The 18,773-nt window shown below is 39.4% G+C and overlaps 1 protein-coding gene across 3 annotated transcripts in view; it reads right to left on the bottom strand.

Annotated features, from left to right (window-relative positions):
* INSC (INSC, spindle orientation adaptor protein) overlaps positions 1–18,773 on the bottom strand; it is a 132,906-nt gene that overhangs the window by 50,462 nt on the left and 63,671 nt on the right. For all 3 annotated transcript variants that reach the window (XM_012801662.1, XM_003781133.1, XM_003781134.1), the window contains one exon: positions 8,073–8,186. In XM_012801662.1, coding sequence (XP_012657116.1) covers positions 8,073–8,186 — 114 coding nt within the window. The remainder of the gene's footprint in view (positions 1–8,072; positions 8,187–18,773) is intronic.

Here is an 18,773-nt window from a genome sequence, read left to right as displayed (position 1 = left end):
ATTTAAACACACATCATTACTCCAATAAAAATACATCTGGCATGAGAGAGATGCCTACCCCTCTGATTCCTTATTCCATGATCCATCACCCCTGCCTTCCTGTTTCTCATAGTTCCTAGGCACTGGGAGCATTAGGGTTGCTCATGAAAACCTCACTCAGACAGTCACTGAAGCAAAACCAAGTTACTCTTTAATGTGAGAATGTGAAAAGAAAGACGAATCCTAAACTCTTTTCCCCTACTGGTCATTAATAGCCTCTCTCCAGGTATAAGTATATGTACATATGTACAGATATGTATTTATATACATGTGCTTATAATTTTAAGCACATATATTGTATAAATATCATTTCTAGATATAGAAATAGAGAGAGATTGTTCGATGATTGATGGGGAGATATTTACATCTGTAGCAGACAATGAAGAAACAGTGCCAAAGAACACGCAGCCGAGAGCCAGAGAGGCTATGGCAACTCTCCCTGGCTCAGGAGGCACCAAGCCCAGCACAACTATATTTAAGGCCCTGCAAGCATTTGCATTGGAGTCTCATTATATCTTTCCCAAGCCTGTGAAAAATGGCCTTCTTAGCATTTTTATCTGATGGGAAAGGAAAGGAGAAATTCCTGGATCCAGATTAGAATTCTAGTCCAAATCCTAGTTAACCTGCTGCTGGTTAACTTTGGCTAAAAATGGGGTATAACAGCCGCATGACTGGGATGCTGGGGGAGCCTAGTATGCAGATCTGGCCAGTCAGGTGAGGGTCTGGCTATGGAAGGCTTCCAGATAAGGAGAGTTTCTCATGCCCTATGAGAGGTAAGTGGGAAGAGCAGGAAGGAGCCAGAGAGGAAGTAAGATGAAGTGGTCTTGTGGACCACTCTGGAGCCCCCATTCAGGACCCAAGAATAGCACTTTACTAGAGTAAAGCCAGGGATTGCCTGAGCTAGCAGAATCACTACTGGCTGGAGCTTGTTTAATTTTATTGAAAGCTCTGGGCTCAGAGCCCAGCTACATGACAGTATGAATTATGCTAACAGATTGAGGATGAGCTGTCATTAAGCTGGAAGAAACCACCTATAGGGTGTGGGCTGGTGGTGGAGGAAGAACAGAGGAGATGGGGGTGGTTTTAATGAGGCCCTGGGGAGTTTTCTGTTCTGCACTGGGGAAGGGATGGGGTTTGCCACCATCATCACAGGGAGGGCTAGACTTGTCCCTTGGTCTTCAGAGGAACACAAGAGACTGAGAGCACAGACCTCAGACAGGCTACCCAAGCTCTCTCCTGGAGGTAGCTCAAATAGATGAGGGTACCAAAGAAAGACCACTGTGGGCCCCAAAGAGGTGGGTAAGGAAAGCCAGTGAGGGTAACTGTCCCACATCTGTTACCACAATGGGCACCTCTACTGAGCATCCAAGGTGAGGGTGTCATGCAGGGCATGCCAGGGACTCCCAACTCCTGTGTCTCTACCAGTACCATAAGCACAAACACACTGAGTATATGCTGGAAGAAGCAATATCATCATCTTCCAGGCTAGAAAGATGGAAGCCTCACTGAATCTACTCTCTGCTTCAACCCTCCATCTCTAAGAGCAGAGACATAGAATGTTGAAATTATGATTCTGCAGTCTGTAGACATGTTCACAATCCCAGCTATGCATTAGTATGTGCCACCCTGGGGAAATTATTTGCCTTCTTTCTGAAGCTCTGTTTCTTCACCATAAAAGTGGGAATTATAACATATCAGAAGATCATAGGGACATCAGTGGAAATCATAAATGGAAAGCTTAGCTTGAGTGAAAAAACAGACATTGAAGGTGGGTGAGAGGAGAGCAAAGGGAAGAAGAGGAAGAGAAGAATGTAAGATAAGAGAAATAGGAGGGGAAGGTAAGAGGAAGAGAAAATAAATTGCTGCTGAAAGGCTGTTCAAAATAGTAACCAAGAGCATAGCCTTTGCTGCCAAACAGCCAAGTTCAAATTCCAGTTGTCACTTACTAGCTGTTGCCTTTCTCCATGTCTCAGCTTCCTGACTTATAAAATGGGGCATATACTGTCCACCAGAGAGGATTGTTGGGTCAGGGAGCTAAATACTCTATTAGCCCTCTATCAATAATAATATTGAATGTGCATGGACTAAACTCTCCAATCAAAAGACATGGGGTAGCTGTGTGGATCAAAAAACAAGACCAAATAAGGATCTACAAGAAATGTTGTCTTTACCTGTAAAGACATGTAGATTGAAAATAAAGGGATGGGAAAAGAAGATATTCCATGCAAGTGGAAACCAAAAAAGAACAGGAGTAGCTATACTTCTATCAGATAAAATATATTTTAAAGACAAAAACTGGCAATTATAAATTGGGCTGCAATAAACATTCTCATGCAAATATTTTTGTTGTAATGTGATTTTTGGTCTTCTGGGTATATACCTAATAAAGGAATTGCAGGATCAAATGGCAGGTCTATTTTTAGTTCTCTAAGTGTTCTCCAGATGTCTTTCCAAAAGGATGAACAAACTGTGGTATATGTACACCATGGAATACTATGCATGGAGACTTTATGTCCTTCATATTCACATGGATGGAGCTGGAAAGTGTTCTTCTTAGCAAAGTATCACAGGAATGGAAGAAAAAGTGTCCAGTGTACACAGCCCTATTATGAAATGAATTTATAGCTTTCATATGAAATCTATAACCTAATAACAGCCTAAGTATACAGGGAGGGGGGAATGGGTGGAGGGAGGGTGATTGGAGGGATCACTTCTATGGTTTATCTTATAAGGGTACAAGTGAATCTTTCTAAGAGTAGAATAAGATTGTCTTAACACAATAACTAAGAAAATGACATGAAGGCTATGTTAACCAGTTTGATGAAAATATTTCAAATTGTATATGAAAACACCACACTGTACCCCAGAATTGCATTAATTACCTAGTTATAATTTAATTTAAAAAAAGACAAAAACTGTAAAAGGAGACAAAGAAAGTCATTATACAATGATAAAGGGGACAATTCAGCAAAAGGATATAACAACTCTAAATATTTATACACCCAACTCTGGAGCACGCAAATATTATCAGAGCTAAAGAATGAGAAAATACCTTCAAACTCCCCACTTAACAAGGCATTAATAACAAGAATATCAATCCTACTTAAACTATTTTTTAAAAATTGAGGAGGAGGGGATACTCCCAAACTCCTTCTATGAGGGTAAACCACCCTGATATCAAAACCAGACAAAGACATAACAACAATAACAACAACAACTATAAGCCAATATCTCTGATGAACACAGATGCAAAAATCCTCAACAAAATACTAGCAAACTGAATTCTATAACACATTAGAAAGATTATTCATCATGATCAAGTGGGATTAATCCCAGGGGTGAAAGGATGGGTCAACATACATAAATCATACAGTGTGCTACAGCATATCAAAACAACAAAGGACAAAAACCATATGATCATTTCAATTGGTGCTGAAAATGCATTTGATAGTATTCAACATCCTTCATGATAAAAACTCTCAAACAAAAAACTGGGTAGAGAAGGAACTTACTGCAACATGTTAAAAGCCATATATGACAGATCCACAGCTGGTAGCATACTGAACAGGGAAAAACTAAAATCTTTTCATATAAGGTCTAGAACAAGACAATGAAGCCCACTGTAACCACTATTATTCAACATACTGCTGGAAGTTCTAGCTATAGCATTCAGACAAGAGAAAGAAGTAAAAGTCATCCAAATTGGAAAAGAAATCAAATTATCTATGTTTGTAGACTATATGATCTAATATCAAGAGAAACCTAAAGACTCCACAAAAATCTATTAGAACTGATTAACAAATTCAGTAAAGTTGCAGGATACAAAATCAACATACGAAAATTAGTAGCATGTCTACATATCACCAGCACACAATCTGGAAAAAGAAATGAAAAAAGAAATCCCATTTACAGAAGCTACAAATAAAATAAAATACCCAGGAATAAACTTAACCAAAGAAGTGAAAGATCACCATAATAAAAACTATAAAACATGGATGAAAGAAGTTGAAGGGAAAAAAAACAAATAAACAAAAAACAGAGAGATAGTCCATGGGCATGGGTTACAAGAATAAATATTATTAAAATGTCCATACTACCCAAAGCAATCTATAGATTTAATACTATCCCCATTGAAACACCAAGGACATTCTTCACAGAAATAGAAAAAATAAATCTAAAATTTATACAGAACCTCAAAAAGCCCAGACTAGACAAAACTATTCTGAGCAAAGAGAACAAAACTAGAGGAATCACATTACCTGACTTCAAATTATACTACAGAGCTGTAGTAGCCAAAACATCATGCTACTGGCAGAGAAACAGACATGATGATGAATGGAATAGAATAGAGCACCCAGAAGTAAATATATACATGTATAGTGAATTTCTCTTCAACAAAGTTGTCAAGAACATACGGCACAGAAAAGGACAATCTCTTCTACAAATAGTACTAGGAAAACTGGATATCCATATGCAGAAGAATGAAACTAGACTCTTCTCTATTGCCAGATATAAAAATCAAATCTAAATAGAGTACAGACTTAAATTTAAGATCTGAAATTGTAAAACTACCAATAGAAAACTGGGGAAACACTTCAGGACACTGATCTAGACAAGGACTTCTTAAGTTAATAGCCCCCAAGCACAGGCAACCAAAGCAAAGTTGGGCAAATGGGGTCACATCAAGCTAAAAAGCTTCTGTACAGTAAAGGAAACAATCAAGAAAATGAAAACATAACCCACAGAATGGGAGAAAATACCTTCAAACTCCCCACTTAACAAGGCATTAATAACTAGAATATATAAGGAGTTCCAACAATTCAATAGGATAAAATCAATTAATCCCATTGAAAATTGAGCAAAAGATCTAAATAGACATTTCTCAAAAGAAGACATGCAAATGGTCAACAGATACATGAAGAAATGCTCAACATCCTTAATCATCAGAGAAATACAAATCAAAACCACAATGAGATATCATCTCACTCTAGTTAAAATGGCTTTTATTAAAAGACAAGCAAAAATGAATGCTGGTGAGGATGTAGAGAAAGGGGAACCCTCATTCTCTGTTGTGGGGATGTAAATTATTGCAACCACTATGGAGGACAGTATGGAGATTCCTCAAAAACTAGAACTACCATATGACCCAGCAACCCCACTGCTGGGGATGTATCCAAAGGAAGGGAAGTCAGTGTATTGAAAAGATATCTGCACTCTCATGTTGTTGACTGCAGCGCTATTCACAATGACCATGATTTGGAATCAACTTAAATGTCCACTGATGTCAATGGATGAATGGATAAAGAAGTTGTATACACAATGAAATAGTATATATCCATAAAAAGAAGGAAGTCTTTCCATTTGCAATGAGATGAGATAAGCCAAGCATAGAAATACAAATCTTGCATGTTCTCACTTATATGTGGGAACTATATATTTAAAAGAAGCATTGATTTCATAGAGACAGACTGTAGAATGATAGTTCCCAGAGACTGGCAAAGGTAGAAGGGAGAGGAGCATAAAATGGGGATAGTGAATGGGTACAGAAATACAGTTAGATAGTTAAATAGAATGAACAATATTGGATAGCAAAGCATAGTGACTATAATCCACAATAAGTTAGGGTATACTTTAGAGTGGAATTGGAGTGTTCCTAACAAAGAAATGATAAATGCCTGAGGTGACAAATACTTCAATTACCCTGATTTAGTTAATTAACATTATATAGGCTTGCATCAAAACATCATATGTACCCTATGAATATATATGACTCTTATGTATCCATAAAATTAACAATTAGAAATAAATTAGAGTCAATATATGTCTCTAGGGATAGCCATGCTACCTTTGCATTTCTCAATGTGTGGTACACTGAGAGTTTGCGCTAAAATTGGAGTACATGAGAGATGGGAGAAGGGGAACTTATTAAAAATTCTCCATCCCCAGTTAAAACATATTCTCCTTAGGAAAGTATCACAAGAACTGAAAAGCAAGTATCCAATATACTCAATACTACTATGAAGCCAGTAGATGATCTAATATATGCCCACATAAGAGAAAAACTCAATTCAATTCAAGCTGGAGGGAGTGGGGACAAGGGAGGGAGAAGCAGCGAGGAGGGAGGGGAATTGGTGTGCTCCCACTTAATGGGGACAATGTAAAGGTATATGGCACACCCCTTGGGTATGAGACACAACTACAAGACAGATGTAAACATTGTAACCTAGTTGTCTGTACCCTCACAGTAGCCTGAAATAAAAAATAAAAATAAAAATAAATTTTAAAATATTCTCCACACCCAGTGAATCTGTTTCTGGACATAGGATGAGCCACTGGATACTCAACAGCCCCTCAGGGACCTCTTCAGAAGTCAGTGGTTAAACTGACCTCAGATCCCTCCCCACACTCAGCAATTTTGGATCTATGAATTTGCCATTTACTCATTCGACAAACATTCTTTGAGACCTGCTTTGTGTAGGCATTGCACTAAGCATACAGAGATGATTCAGATGCTTCTGTCCTCAAAAAGCACACAGCTTAAAACATGCAACACAATAGGACACAGTAAGTGCTGAGACAGTGCCTGGTACTCTTTATAGACATCACAGGTGGGAGGGTTTCTGAAAAGCAATACGGAAAAACATAGAGCTGAATGTGAAGCTGAACAAGAGTTTTCCAAGTGGCAAGTAAGGGAGAAGGGCATTCATATCACAAAGACAAACAGGTGCGATGGTTATAACTTATGATCTTGACCATCAAGGGCTGCTGGGAAAAGGAGAGTAACACAAAGCTGAGAAAGGACAAGGCCAATGGGAGATGGCGCTTGGAGAAGAGCATGTGAACTTCTCAGAGAGATCCAACCCCACCCACAGTGAGATTGACCATCACCCTGGGGGCTCAGATAGGTCCAGTCACATCTTGGGGAGGCACACCTCTGCCCCTCCCCTCAAACGAGGGACAGCCATGGCCACCCTAGCCCAAAGGCCAGAATGTAGGACCAGTCCCGCAGAGCCAGAGCAGAGAGGGAGGCTGTCTCTGGTCTCCTTTCAGCCTGGGGGACGTAAAAACTAAAAGGAAGGCTTAGGAGAAGGATATGCAAACAGAATTGAGATGAATTATTCAAATCAAGCCTGCTTTGCAATTTAGCTGGCATTCTTTTCTCTTGTATTTCTCCAGCAAGTTCCTGCATTTTGTTATATTCAGAGATTTGTACAGCCTCCCTCTTTTGTGAGGAATAGGAAAGCTTAGGACAGGCAGCCACTGGGTCTATTTTGGAGCTCATGTTGTTTTGATGCCTGCTGAACACTGGCCAGTGAACTTAGTGACAAAACAATGGAAGGCTCAGATTCTTCTTCCACTTTTCTAGGGGGCTTATAGGCAGATGCTAAGGCTCTCGAGAGTCCAAGCGGTCACAAAAAAGAATAAGGGCACTGGATGGAACCCTGGCAAACAAATACCTCTGAATTTGAAGTGAAGGTCATTTTGCAGACCTATTCCTTCTATTTCTTCTGAAAACACTACTGCTCATTATTATGGGGGTGTGGTTGTTGATGTGGGGGTGTGGGTAGTAGGGCTTAACCTATAGACAATTCTATATGAAAATAAATTTCTTCAAACTGGGTTTGAATCATTTCCATATCTCATATCTGTGATGTCAGGGGCTACAAAAGGTCAATCAATCTTCTGAAATGCTATATGCCAGATGGCCTTTGTATCCACTACATCATCCTGTGGACACCAGGGATGCCACAGCCACCAAGAAGGAACAGATGCGTGGATATGGGAAAAGAAGGTTGAAATTTTAACAGATTTCACCTAAAGAAAGATGATAGAGGTTCTCAGGGTACCAGCTTTTTGTTTCAAGTAGGAAATGAGCTCACCCATTGAAGGTGACGTGACTCTCCCTGTAAGGTCATGCAGCTAGCCAACTCTAGAACCAAGATAGACCTCCTGAACCAGCCATTCCCACTGACAAGTGAACTTCCTCCCACTTTCCCCATCTTGCTATTTTGGCCTCTAAGCACGAAGCTTACCTTGGCTATGATGCGGCACAAGGGAGCTCCCTCCTGGGTCAGGCTGAACAGGTTCCCTGTAGTGGACTCCATGGTGTAGATATTGTCTGAGGCATCAATTTTTCTCACCAGGGCCTAACAAGAGACAGAAAAGTCAGCTGGTTACTCACCCCCATCTGCCCTGTGCTCATCTTAATACCACAGTGGGCCTTAATATCCTGTTCCTAATAGCCCTTCTGGAATCTATAATCCTGCCCCATCGACCACCCCTCTGTAGGGACAATGAGCCTGATCTGGGCCTTCCTATTAGTTTCTCCCCTCCCACCCCCCCAGACTGAGGTGCTAGCTTCAGGAAAGATGTGATTTCAGAGATAAGGGAGAACTTCACATCTCTGGGGCAAGAGCAACTAATTTTCCAGGCCCCCTGATCGGTTCTCAAAATTGATAGGCTCAGCAAATACCATTTTGTTGTGCTACTGGCTCTGAATAAAAACAGAAACTGTCAATTAAATAAACAGACCATCAAGGTGAAAACTAATGAGCTGCTACAGCTATGACCAAAGAATTGGCTCATTTGGGGTGGTGATTAACCAGTGGTGAACTCTCACTGAGTGACGGGTTCAGGGGTAAAGTCACGAGAAGCCCTCCTCCCTCAATGGCACCTTACTGCCTGGGCCATTTGCTAGGACCTTTGCACTCTCTCATAGCTTCCTGCTTGGGTGTGTAGCCAGGCCAAATTGCAAACCTGGGATCCTATCAAAGGGTGGGTAACTCAGTGGGGAAAGCCACACTGACCAAGGCTGAAGGATCTAAAGCTGGTGGTGAGAGGGGCTGGGAATGACTGAGCATGAGACCGAGGGAGGCCCAGGGAGAAAAGCTAATGGAAGAGTCATTAACAAAGAAGATAGGAAGATTATTCCTAGAAAAGTTAAGCAAATTTCTGGGAAAAAGCCTTTCATGAATCTTGAAACCACTTCATAATCAGCTATTTGCCTTGGAGCATTTGATTCATTGATTATAAATAATTCCTACCTACTCATTATTGCCAGTTGCTCAAGTTTCTCCTGGGAAGCGTGGGGATAGGGACTGGGGGAGAGCTGCCTTTGAGGGCTTCACACAGGAAGCTGGGTGCTCTGAGTGGCCACTTGTTCAGTTTCAGTTGTCATGTTGATTTTAAAACATTCAAATAATGCATCATGGCATCTTTCAGTTGCCATGTTTATTTTAAAACATTACAATTTATTTGTTTTTAATTAAATCCTGGCAACTTAGACACATAAGAACAACACTTAGACCACCTTAGCCTTTCCTTGCTTCTGCTTCCTCATCTATAAAGTGCTATAAATAATAGTATCTATCTTTTAGAGAAGTTGTGCCCCATTCTTAAGGTTGTCAATATATTTCAAGGCCTTGACAGGTATCTGACAAATGGAAGCACAACAAAATTGTTCGCAATTACAATTTTGTGATCTTGGGCAATTGAGATAGTTTGCCCATTTGTTAAATAATTGCAATTAAAGGAGTTCGATACTCAAGGTAAGTGGCTTTTCCTTTTTCCTTCTTTATTCAAACTCATGAAATTCTTCACACACACGGCATGCTAATCTTCCATAGAGCAGTCTAAGATTAATTATGCATTTAATCAAACTATGTTAAATACAAAAATTATTCTCCAAGATTTGATAGATGCCTCTTGTTAGAGATTCAACAAAAGGTAAAATTAATAACCAAAATTTGTCACTACAAATCTCTTGTAATGATCACACTTCTTAGAATCCTTCCCCATCATTACCGTAAGCACATGTGATACATGAAAATACAGATTTCATATATCGGGGTCCTGTACCTAAATGATAATTACCTAATGTTCCTGATTAGTGTTTGCACTTGAAGCAAATTAGCATTACATTAAACAATTCAAACCCAATGTCTTTTGCAATCAGCTGCTAATATTAGACAATTTAAGTGGGAGAATAATTTCATGTTAATGTCTATACACATATATACAGTAATTACACCTCGGCTATGTCTCAGAGAATCAGATCTCAGACAAAGAAAAGTTGTGAGCACCCTTTCCACAGCATAAATCTGTGATGCAAGATCAAAGGCTCTGCTGACGTCTTCAAGGCCCTAAATATCACAACTATCTCAGAACTGGGAAGGAATCTCAGAAATTTTTTGTCCGAATCTTATTTCACAGTTGAGGAAACTAAGACACAGTCATGACCAAGGTCACACATGTGATCCAGGGTGAAGCTGGTCCCTGACCCCTGAGATTCTGATTTCCCATTCTCAAAAGTCAGTGATTGCATCTCCTTTAATGGTGGCAGGACCTCACCTGGAGGTCCACGTAGTGGAGCTGGGAGCCTCAGGGCTCTCACCAAATGGGAGAGTGGTTCTCTATCCTGGCTTCCCACTCACATCTAATACTTTGTGTCGTGTGGTGGGAACCAGAGCTCCTGCAACAAGAGGCATAGCTGACTGGGGACTCTGCTACTGCTGCTCCTCTGAATCTTCCCTGTGTCCTTGTCGAGACTATATTACTCCTGAGCTGCTCCCAGCTGTGACTGAGCAGAGCCTGACTGTGGGGTCTCCAATGGGTGACTGGGTTGGCTTCCTGTGAGTCTCTTCCTTCCCCCTTTCCTTCTAGACACAGAGTCAGGCCTGCAACATGGTTTTTCACACCTGCTTCTCCTTCTAGGACTTGCTGATTTAATCCTGTGTTAGCAACTACTTCAAAGCAACACAGTCTAGAACTCAAGGTGTTTTTTACCCAAAAAGTCAAGCAAATATTAGAGCAATTTCACAAATAAGTTTCACTCTCTTTCATGAGAAGAGTGGTGAAAAATTAAGGAAGATAGGCTGAATGACAAATATTTTCTTAAAAGATAGACGAGGCATGTATGGAACAAAGAAAAAAAGAAAACGTCTTTTTAGATCAAGAGAAAAGGATAAAAGAAGTTAAGGAGATGCATACAGATTAACTACTCTACATAAGGAATTAGAAAGAAGGATATATTTTTAATTGTTTCTCCACCAGAAAGAATGACTTAAACCCAGTGAAATCTATCAGAAGTGAGGTAAACTCTCAAAGAACGGGCTAAAACAAGTCTCTCAGAGAGATCCAGGAAAATATTAGGAAGCCCCTTCCTAGAGCTTTAGATAGAGAGTCCACAGTTAGACACCTATGCAAAGGGGTTACATACAACACAGGCAGACTTGACAGGAGATTACAGATGGCTACCGATTCTTTTCTACTCCTTCCATAGACTGATGAATTCTAATTCCCTTTCCTGTGAATCTAGTCTAGCTTTAGAGCTTTGCTTAACCAATAAAAGTTAGCACTATGAAAGCTATAACCTAATAACAACCTAAGGATACAGGGAGGGGGGAAGGAGGGGGGAGAGGGTGGAGGAAGAGGAATTGGAGGGTTCACTTCTGTGGTTCATCTTACAAGGGTACAAGTGAATCTTTTTATGAGTAGAATATGAATGTTTTAACACAATAACTAAGAAAGTTACATGAAGGTTATGTACCCCCAAAGTGCATCAATGTACACAGTTACCATTCAATTAAAAAAAAAAAAAAAAGGAAAAAAAATGTGATGTCCCGAGACTTCCAAAGCCAAATCATAAGAAGCCTTAATGACTCCCCACCACCACCCCACCCCAGAGTTCTTGGGATACTGTTTTGGGAGCCCTGAGCTGCCAGGTAAGAAACATGATAACTCTCAGGCTGTCGTGCCAGAAAAGCCACGTTAGGATCTTTACTGACACTCAGCACCGGGACCAGCCTTGCAGCCATCCTTCCAAGGCACCATACATGTGAGTGAAGCTGTCTAGGACTCTCCAAACCATCTTCCAACTGAATGTTATCTCTGTTGATGCCACAATGATTGGAAGAATCATTCAATCTAACCCAACCTGCTTAAATTCTTGACACTTAAAAGCAGAAGATACAATAAAAACAGGTGTAGTCGGAATTTTTTATTATTCTTTAAGAGAGCTCTGAAACATAAGAAAAGAAAGAAAGAAGCAGGAACTATTCGAAGAATTACTGCATAATTTTCCAGGTGACAGTCTGGAGAAGTAGGGGTGTAGTATTTCCTATGTCCTAAGGGAACATGCCAGAGAAATGTATGAATCAGGACTCTGAGGGAAGACACACAAAGACTGGACATACTAAAGAGAAAATAATAATTGAAGGGCAAGTGCAGTGGCTCATGCCTATAATCCCAGAACTCTGGGAGGCTGAGGCAAGAAGATCACTCAAGCTCAGGATTTCAAGACCTGCCTGATCAAGAGTGAGAGCCCCAACTCTACCCAAAATAGAAAAATTAGTTGGCCATTATGGGGGGGCCACCTGTAGTCCCAGCTACTTAGGAAGCTAAGCAGGAGGATTGCTTGAACCCAGGAATTAGAGGTTGCTGTGAGCCAGGCTGATGCCATGGCAGAAACTCTGTCTCAAGAGTTTATATATAAATATATATATATACACACACATACATATGTACGTATGTATATATATGTACATATACATATATATTACACATACATATATAACATAATAACAAGAAAAAGCTATTAAGGAAGGTAAATATGATGTGAATAAGATCTGGTAGACCTGGAGGCTTTTGGCAGACCCAGAATGTAACTTATTTCATTGTTCTTAGTAAGGGAAATCCCCAAAGGTTTGTTGGGGGAAAAAAAATGTGCTAAAAAACAAAAGGAAGTAAAAGTAGGGAAAACTGATCAGACCTAGTTGCTATATTCCCTCTGAGTTAGAGAAGGAAAGAGACCCACGTGAGAATGAGAGTTAAACCCTTAGAAATTCAACCTAGTCTCCCTAAAAAGGGCTTGGAAACTGAGAGGAGGAAAGAGAACCCTGGAGGAAGAGTTCATGACTGCAAAAAAAGATGTAGCATAAAGAAATACTACTCAAGGCTGGAATATTCACAAGGTATAGAAAGAAGCTATTTTGAGAAGCACCTGGCAGGGGTTCTGGTTCTCTCTGGGCCTATAGCGTCAGACTCCAGGACCACCAGTAGTGGCCCCAGTTCAAGCATCTGCCAAGGGTGAACCTTTCAAAGCAGCAAATGTGGAAAAACCTCTCTAGCAGTAGGGGTCTTATGGCCTAACCAGTTCTCTAGTAAGAGGTGGGGACATGAATTGTAAGGACAATTCGTGATATAGAATGAGTGGTACTTGTGTGTCCTCCGTCAAAAAACTTTTTCTTATAGCCCTGAACAAAATTGAAAAATGTGTGACTCTTTGCACATTTTTAATTTGGCAGCTAAAGTCATTTGCCATAAGTTTAAAAAACAAAATTAGAAAGTTATAATTTCCAGCAGATTGTAAATATTGACATAAAATAGAACCATATGTCACTCTTTCAGATGGGTTCAATGGAATCTAAATACCAAATACCAATGCTGATACCAGCATTATCCAATTAAAAATACATGAATAATCTCTTTCTTTAACATTTCATATCTTTTCTTTTCATCGCTAAATTTATATTCTCATTTCGTTTTCCCTCAGAATTTTACCTGAATGCAACGCATTCAAGTTTTAACGTGTTTTATTGATTACCCTTATGCTTGTCATCGAAATTTGAGATTTTATTTCCTGTTATTTTAAGACTCCAAGTGGTTTTTCAAAAAATTTATTTTTGTGGATGAGTTACTGTTACAATTATTATCAGCACAATCGGTCAAAACTATGCATTTTGCTAAATAATTATAAATCATAAAAATTGAAATTTTTTGATAAATAGATTTCTTAATGAGATGAATGGGTCTTTCTATCCTTTTTTAGGGTTTCTAATTCATTTATGTATCCATGATGGAATATTGACTTACTGCTACATTTTTAGGTGTAAAGTCTGAAAAATCTTGTTCCCATAAATCAAAAGAAAGGAATGGGAAGAGTTTGTATAGCCATTTTGCCCAACCCTTTGTGCACCTTCCAAGGTACATAATCATATGGTGATCTATCATCAAACACTATTTTTAATCCTCTGATAGCTGTTAACTCCTCGAAATTGGTCCTTCTCTAAATTACTAAAAGCAAAGAATTGGAAACCACTTGACTTGCAAAAGCATTTGTTACCCAACCATTAGAGTCATTTATTCACTGTCTCAATTTCTGGGGAAAATTCTGAAAGTACTTTACCTAGACTTATCAAATAACTTATCAATTATAACCATTACTTTTCACTTAGAGCACCTTAGGTCACCCAAATTTTTCTGAAAAGATTGGGAAAATCAAAATATTATTAATTTCATTGCCAATATAATTTTTAATAAAATATTTTTATTTTTCAAACATATTTTCTCAAAACTTTGTTTTTTTCTTTTTACTTTTTTTTTAATTAAATCATAGCTATGTACATTAATGCAGTCATGGGGTACAGTGTGCTGGTTCTATATATAATCTGAAATATTTTCATCAAACTGGTTAACATAGCCTTCATGTCATTTTTTCTCGAAACTTTGAAGCCACACCTTTTGCTTATTTAATTCGTAGAAAATACCCACCCAATAATTTAATTGGCAAAGAAATCCTTTTAGTCAACCCTCAAGTCAGGCTCGACTGTCTCTCAATAAAGACTTGATTGCATTTTTTTATTAAAAAAATTTATATGTATTTTAAGAAATGCTAAAAACCACTGACAAATTATGAAAATCATTGTCTAAGGGAAAATGCTAAAAGTCATCCATATTAAAATAAAGCAGACCTAAAATAAAACTTTATTTATTTGCATATGCTATGAAGCCAAAATAAAACAACTGAATTTATAATCATGGAAAGTAATATGTAGCTAATATTCTATGTTAATTATAAATCTGAGGCTCACACCTGAAATCCTAGCACTCTGGGAGGCCAAGGCTGGTGGATTGCTTGAGCTCAGGAGTTGGAGACCAGCCTGAGCAAGAGCGAGACCCCATCTCTAAAAAATAGGTGGGTCTAAAAAATAGGAGGCTGAGGCAGGTGAATCGCTTGAACCCAAGAGTTTGAGGTTGCCGTAAGCAATGATGCCACAGCACTCTACGTAAGGCAACAAAGTGAGCCTGTCTCAAAAAAAAAAATTATAAATCTAAGATATAATGAAAGACATAGTATTCCCTCAGTAAGTAGGTATATCATATAAACTTTGGTGTTCATCTTTAGGGAATAATTAAATAATAACTGAAATTTTTTTCCCTTTATTTATTTATTTTTATTGTTGGGGATTCACTGAGGGTACACAGACGCAGGTTACATTGATTGTTTTTGTTAGATAAGGACCCTCTTATATTTGCGTCCCACCCCTAAAAGATGAACCCTATCCCTTGACCCCCCCATGCCCTCCCTCCTTCCCTTTCTCAGCTCTCCCCATCCCTCACCCCCCACCATGTACTAAGACCTTAACTGTCCTCATATCAGAATTGAGTACATAGGATTCTTATTTCTCCATTCTTGTGATGCTTTACTAAGAATAATGTGAAGAACTGAGAATTTAAAAAGTACAAATAAATTGATCAATTTTAGTGGCTCTCATGATCAAACTTTCCCAAGGTTATACTGCCTAATTCTAATTAGTTCAGCTGCCAACAATTAATCATACCTCTTGCTAACAAGAAGTAGGAAGCAGTATAAATATTTCAAAAAGTGTTTTGACAAAACAGAGTTTCATTACTTTCTTAATGCACATCGAACATGTAAAAAAAAAAATTATCTAAAATTTGCATCTGTGTTTTATCCAATATACCTGGAAAAATTTGGTCACTCTCCTAAACATTCCAGTTACATTTAAAAGAATCAGTATCGTTAGCCGTTAGAATCTTTGCTTTTCCAAAGATACTTTTCAGCTAATGTCACATTCTAGGAATGAGTGTGAGAGTGTGAAAAGAATTGATTGTATTTAAATACATGCCCTAAAAAAAAAAAAAAAAGCTGTCTTCAGTATTTGATGTATCCTCTCCGTGCTCTCTTTGCTGTGGTCTAAGGGAATATCCCTCCTTAACGCCATTTGAGAATAAATGAAGGGAAAGGATAAAATAAATTGGAAACTTTAAAAACTACTCCTCCAACCATATATCTGAATTTAGAAAATTCTCACAGTGGGAAACACACAATTTCTAATGCCTTGTTCAACATAAATATGTATAAAGCACGGAAATAATTCTTGGAGGCCTAAGGGTTTTATGGTTTTGTGAATCAAGACTTTTCCTTTGATTCCCCACTCTGATCCCAAGGTCTTTGCATGGCAGCGCAATGCACTGTAAGATTCAAGAAGGATGAAGAGTCTGTCTTTCTCCTGGAAAGTAACGAGAAGGGATATAAGAAAACTCGGTGTATTATTGGGAAGATCATTTTCAAGAAGGAAAACAAAAACTGAAGATCTGGAAATACATTTCCTTAAATCCACTTGTGCCTGCATTTTGCCCAGGGAAAACTTAGAGAATCCAGGAAATGCAATGCATTTGAAGTAGTTTGAAGACCTCTGGTCTAAGTCACTTCAAGGAGCCCAAATTGATGCAGCTTAGGGTGGCAGAAACACAGAGCTTAGAGGGAGCTAGAAATTAAGATGGTTGGAATACTCTGGATGGGAAAGAATGCAAATCAAGCAAGTCCTGTACAGAAGTTGCAAACTCCTTACTTTGCAAGAAGAAGAAAACGTTTCAAATGCCCTTCCAGGAGAAAGGAGAGATTCTTCTACCATACATGGTAAACACAGTATCACAGTTAACTTATGGTTCTGCAAGTGCGTGAGTGTTCACAAATCTTTGTGGATTATGGACACCTGACACAAGCTGGCTGGCATCCTGGCAAGGCTGCAGCTAGAACCATCTCACTGCCGTCCTCTTTTCCTCAGTTACAGATGACTGTCTGTTAAGGCCTTTGGTAACCAGAAGGACAGAGTCCTGGGACAAAATATCAACTGGAGATTTTTCCCAGTGTGAGAATTGTCCCATTTTAACTTTCTGGGAGCATAGGAGTGATGCTATGATATTATTATATATCCAGTATTAAGGGCTCTGTGGACCTTTCCACTTATGGTCAGGAAAGACAAGTGCAAATTGAGAAATCCTGAAGGAACCTTTCCTATTCCTGTAGGGACATCCTGGACTGCAGAGCAGGAAACCTAACTCCCCACACACTAGAATAAGGCCCTCTTGGCTGAGAAGAACAATAAGTAAATCAATGAGACTATATTAAGAGTAAAAGGGTTCAGAATTTTTTTTTTTTACTTTATTTTCTCCTAGGGAACTTTAAATGGGATGGGGGGGCATATTGAAATTTTGAAAATCATTATATATCTCAGCTGGGAAATATGTTTGGGTCTCTGTAGTGTCATTTAATCTCATTGCAGCCTCTGCTTACCTAAATTGGACATTATGATTGAACGAAATCTGAGAGTTGGAGATACAAGGGGAAGCAAATTTGGAGCTGTAGTTGCAAAATATCCTTAGAGTTCACTTAATGACCACAATATTACGAGAAATTTCCAAGCCTTCTGGAAGCAAAGTCTAAACCTGTCCATGGTGATTTCTGAAGGATCCAGAAGGGAGTGCAGGTTGTTATTTGGGAGAATGGCTGCATGAAGGTGAGAGAGGACTGCCCCACAGACAGTTGACCTCATCCCCCAAGTGATCCAGCCACCTCCAGTGAAACCACAGCGGGGGTGGGGGTTTCAGCAATGCCACCTCTGCTGGTCTTGCCCCCACCCCTCCCTCTCACCTCCCTGAGAGAGTAGAGTTATCTGATTGGGGAGTTTGGAAAAAGGAACTGAGTATGCTCAGCTTATTGCCACCCTCTCTGGAAGGTCCCCTGGTCTGACATTTGCATGGGATACATACTTGTCACTCCAGTGAGGCCTAAGGTTGTCCAGCTCTGCCTGGGTCAATCAGGAGAAATTAACATGTGAGATGAAGTTTTAACACAGTCACTTAGCCACAGAGCCAAGAGTATGTTCCTTATTTAGTTTTATTAGCATAAAGGTGATATTGAAACTGAAATAGAAATTATTGACTCAGTGACTGGATGAATGAACATAACATCTATCCACATGAAGCTGATCAAGGAATGAAAGATACAGCCAAGAGTCAATTTGGTCAATAAAGAGTCCCCTCAGTTGTCTTCAGGTAAATCCATCTTTGTAGGTCGAGTCTTCTCTTAACTCCCACCTGGCTAATCCCAGATTTTCATGTAAACTAATCCTTGGCACTCATTAATTTCCCCTTGGTGACCCCTAACATATAATCCTTAAACTCTCCCTCTCCACAAACTAGGTACATCATCTTAATAAACAATTAGGAGATTAGGAGGCTACATTAGCAAAACTTGCTGTTGGCTCCTCTTAAGGCAGAGCAGGTCTCTAGTGATTGCCACCAATTACTCATGTGTTATCTCATTTAGCCCTAACCACACCCATGGTAGAGGTGAGGAAACCCAGGGATCAGAGAAAATTAAATAATTTGCCCCTGCCCAAGTTTGCACAGGCAGTAAGTAGCAGTCAGGATTTGAACCCTGATACACCTGCCAACTCTATGCTCAGTCCACTATCCCACAATGCCCACATTCATAGAATGACATACTATCAAGATTGGAAGAAACTTTGCAAGTCATTCAGTCCAACCTCTGCCTTCTACCCATTGCCTACCCCAGCCACAGCTCACCCATCTTAGTAACGGGAAATTCCTGAGGCAAGCCCGTCCGTTGCTGGGCAGCCTATTGC

The sequence above is a fragment of the Otolemur garnettii genome, unplaced genomic scaffold, assembly GCF_000181295.1.
Source record: "Otolemur garnettii isolate 467f Iridium unplaced genomic scaffold, OtoGar3 scaffold00001, whole genome shotgun sequence".
Classification (NCBI taxonomy): Eukaryota; Metazoa; Chordata; class Mammalia; order Primates; family Galagidae; genus Otolemur; species Otolemur garnettii.
Note: the sequence above shows the minus strand (reverse complement) of the source record. Positions and strands in the feature narration are given on the sequence as shown.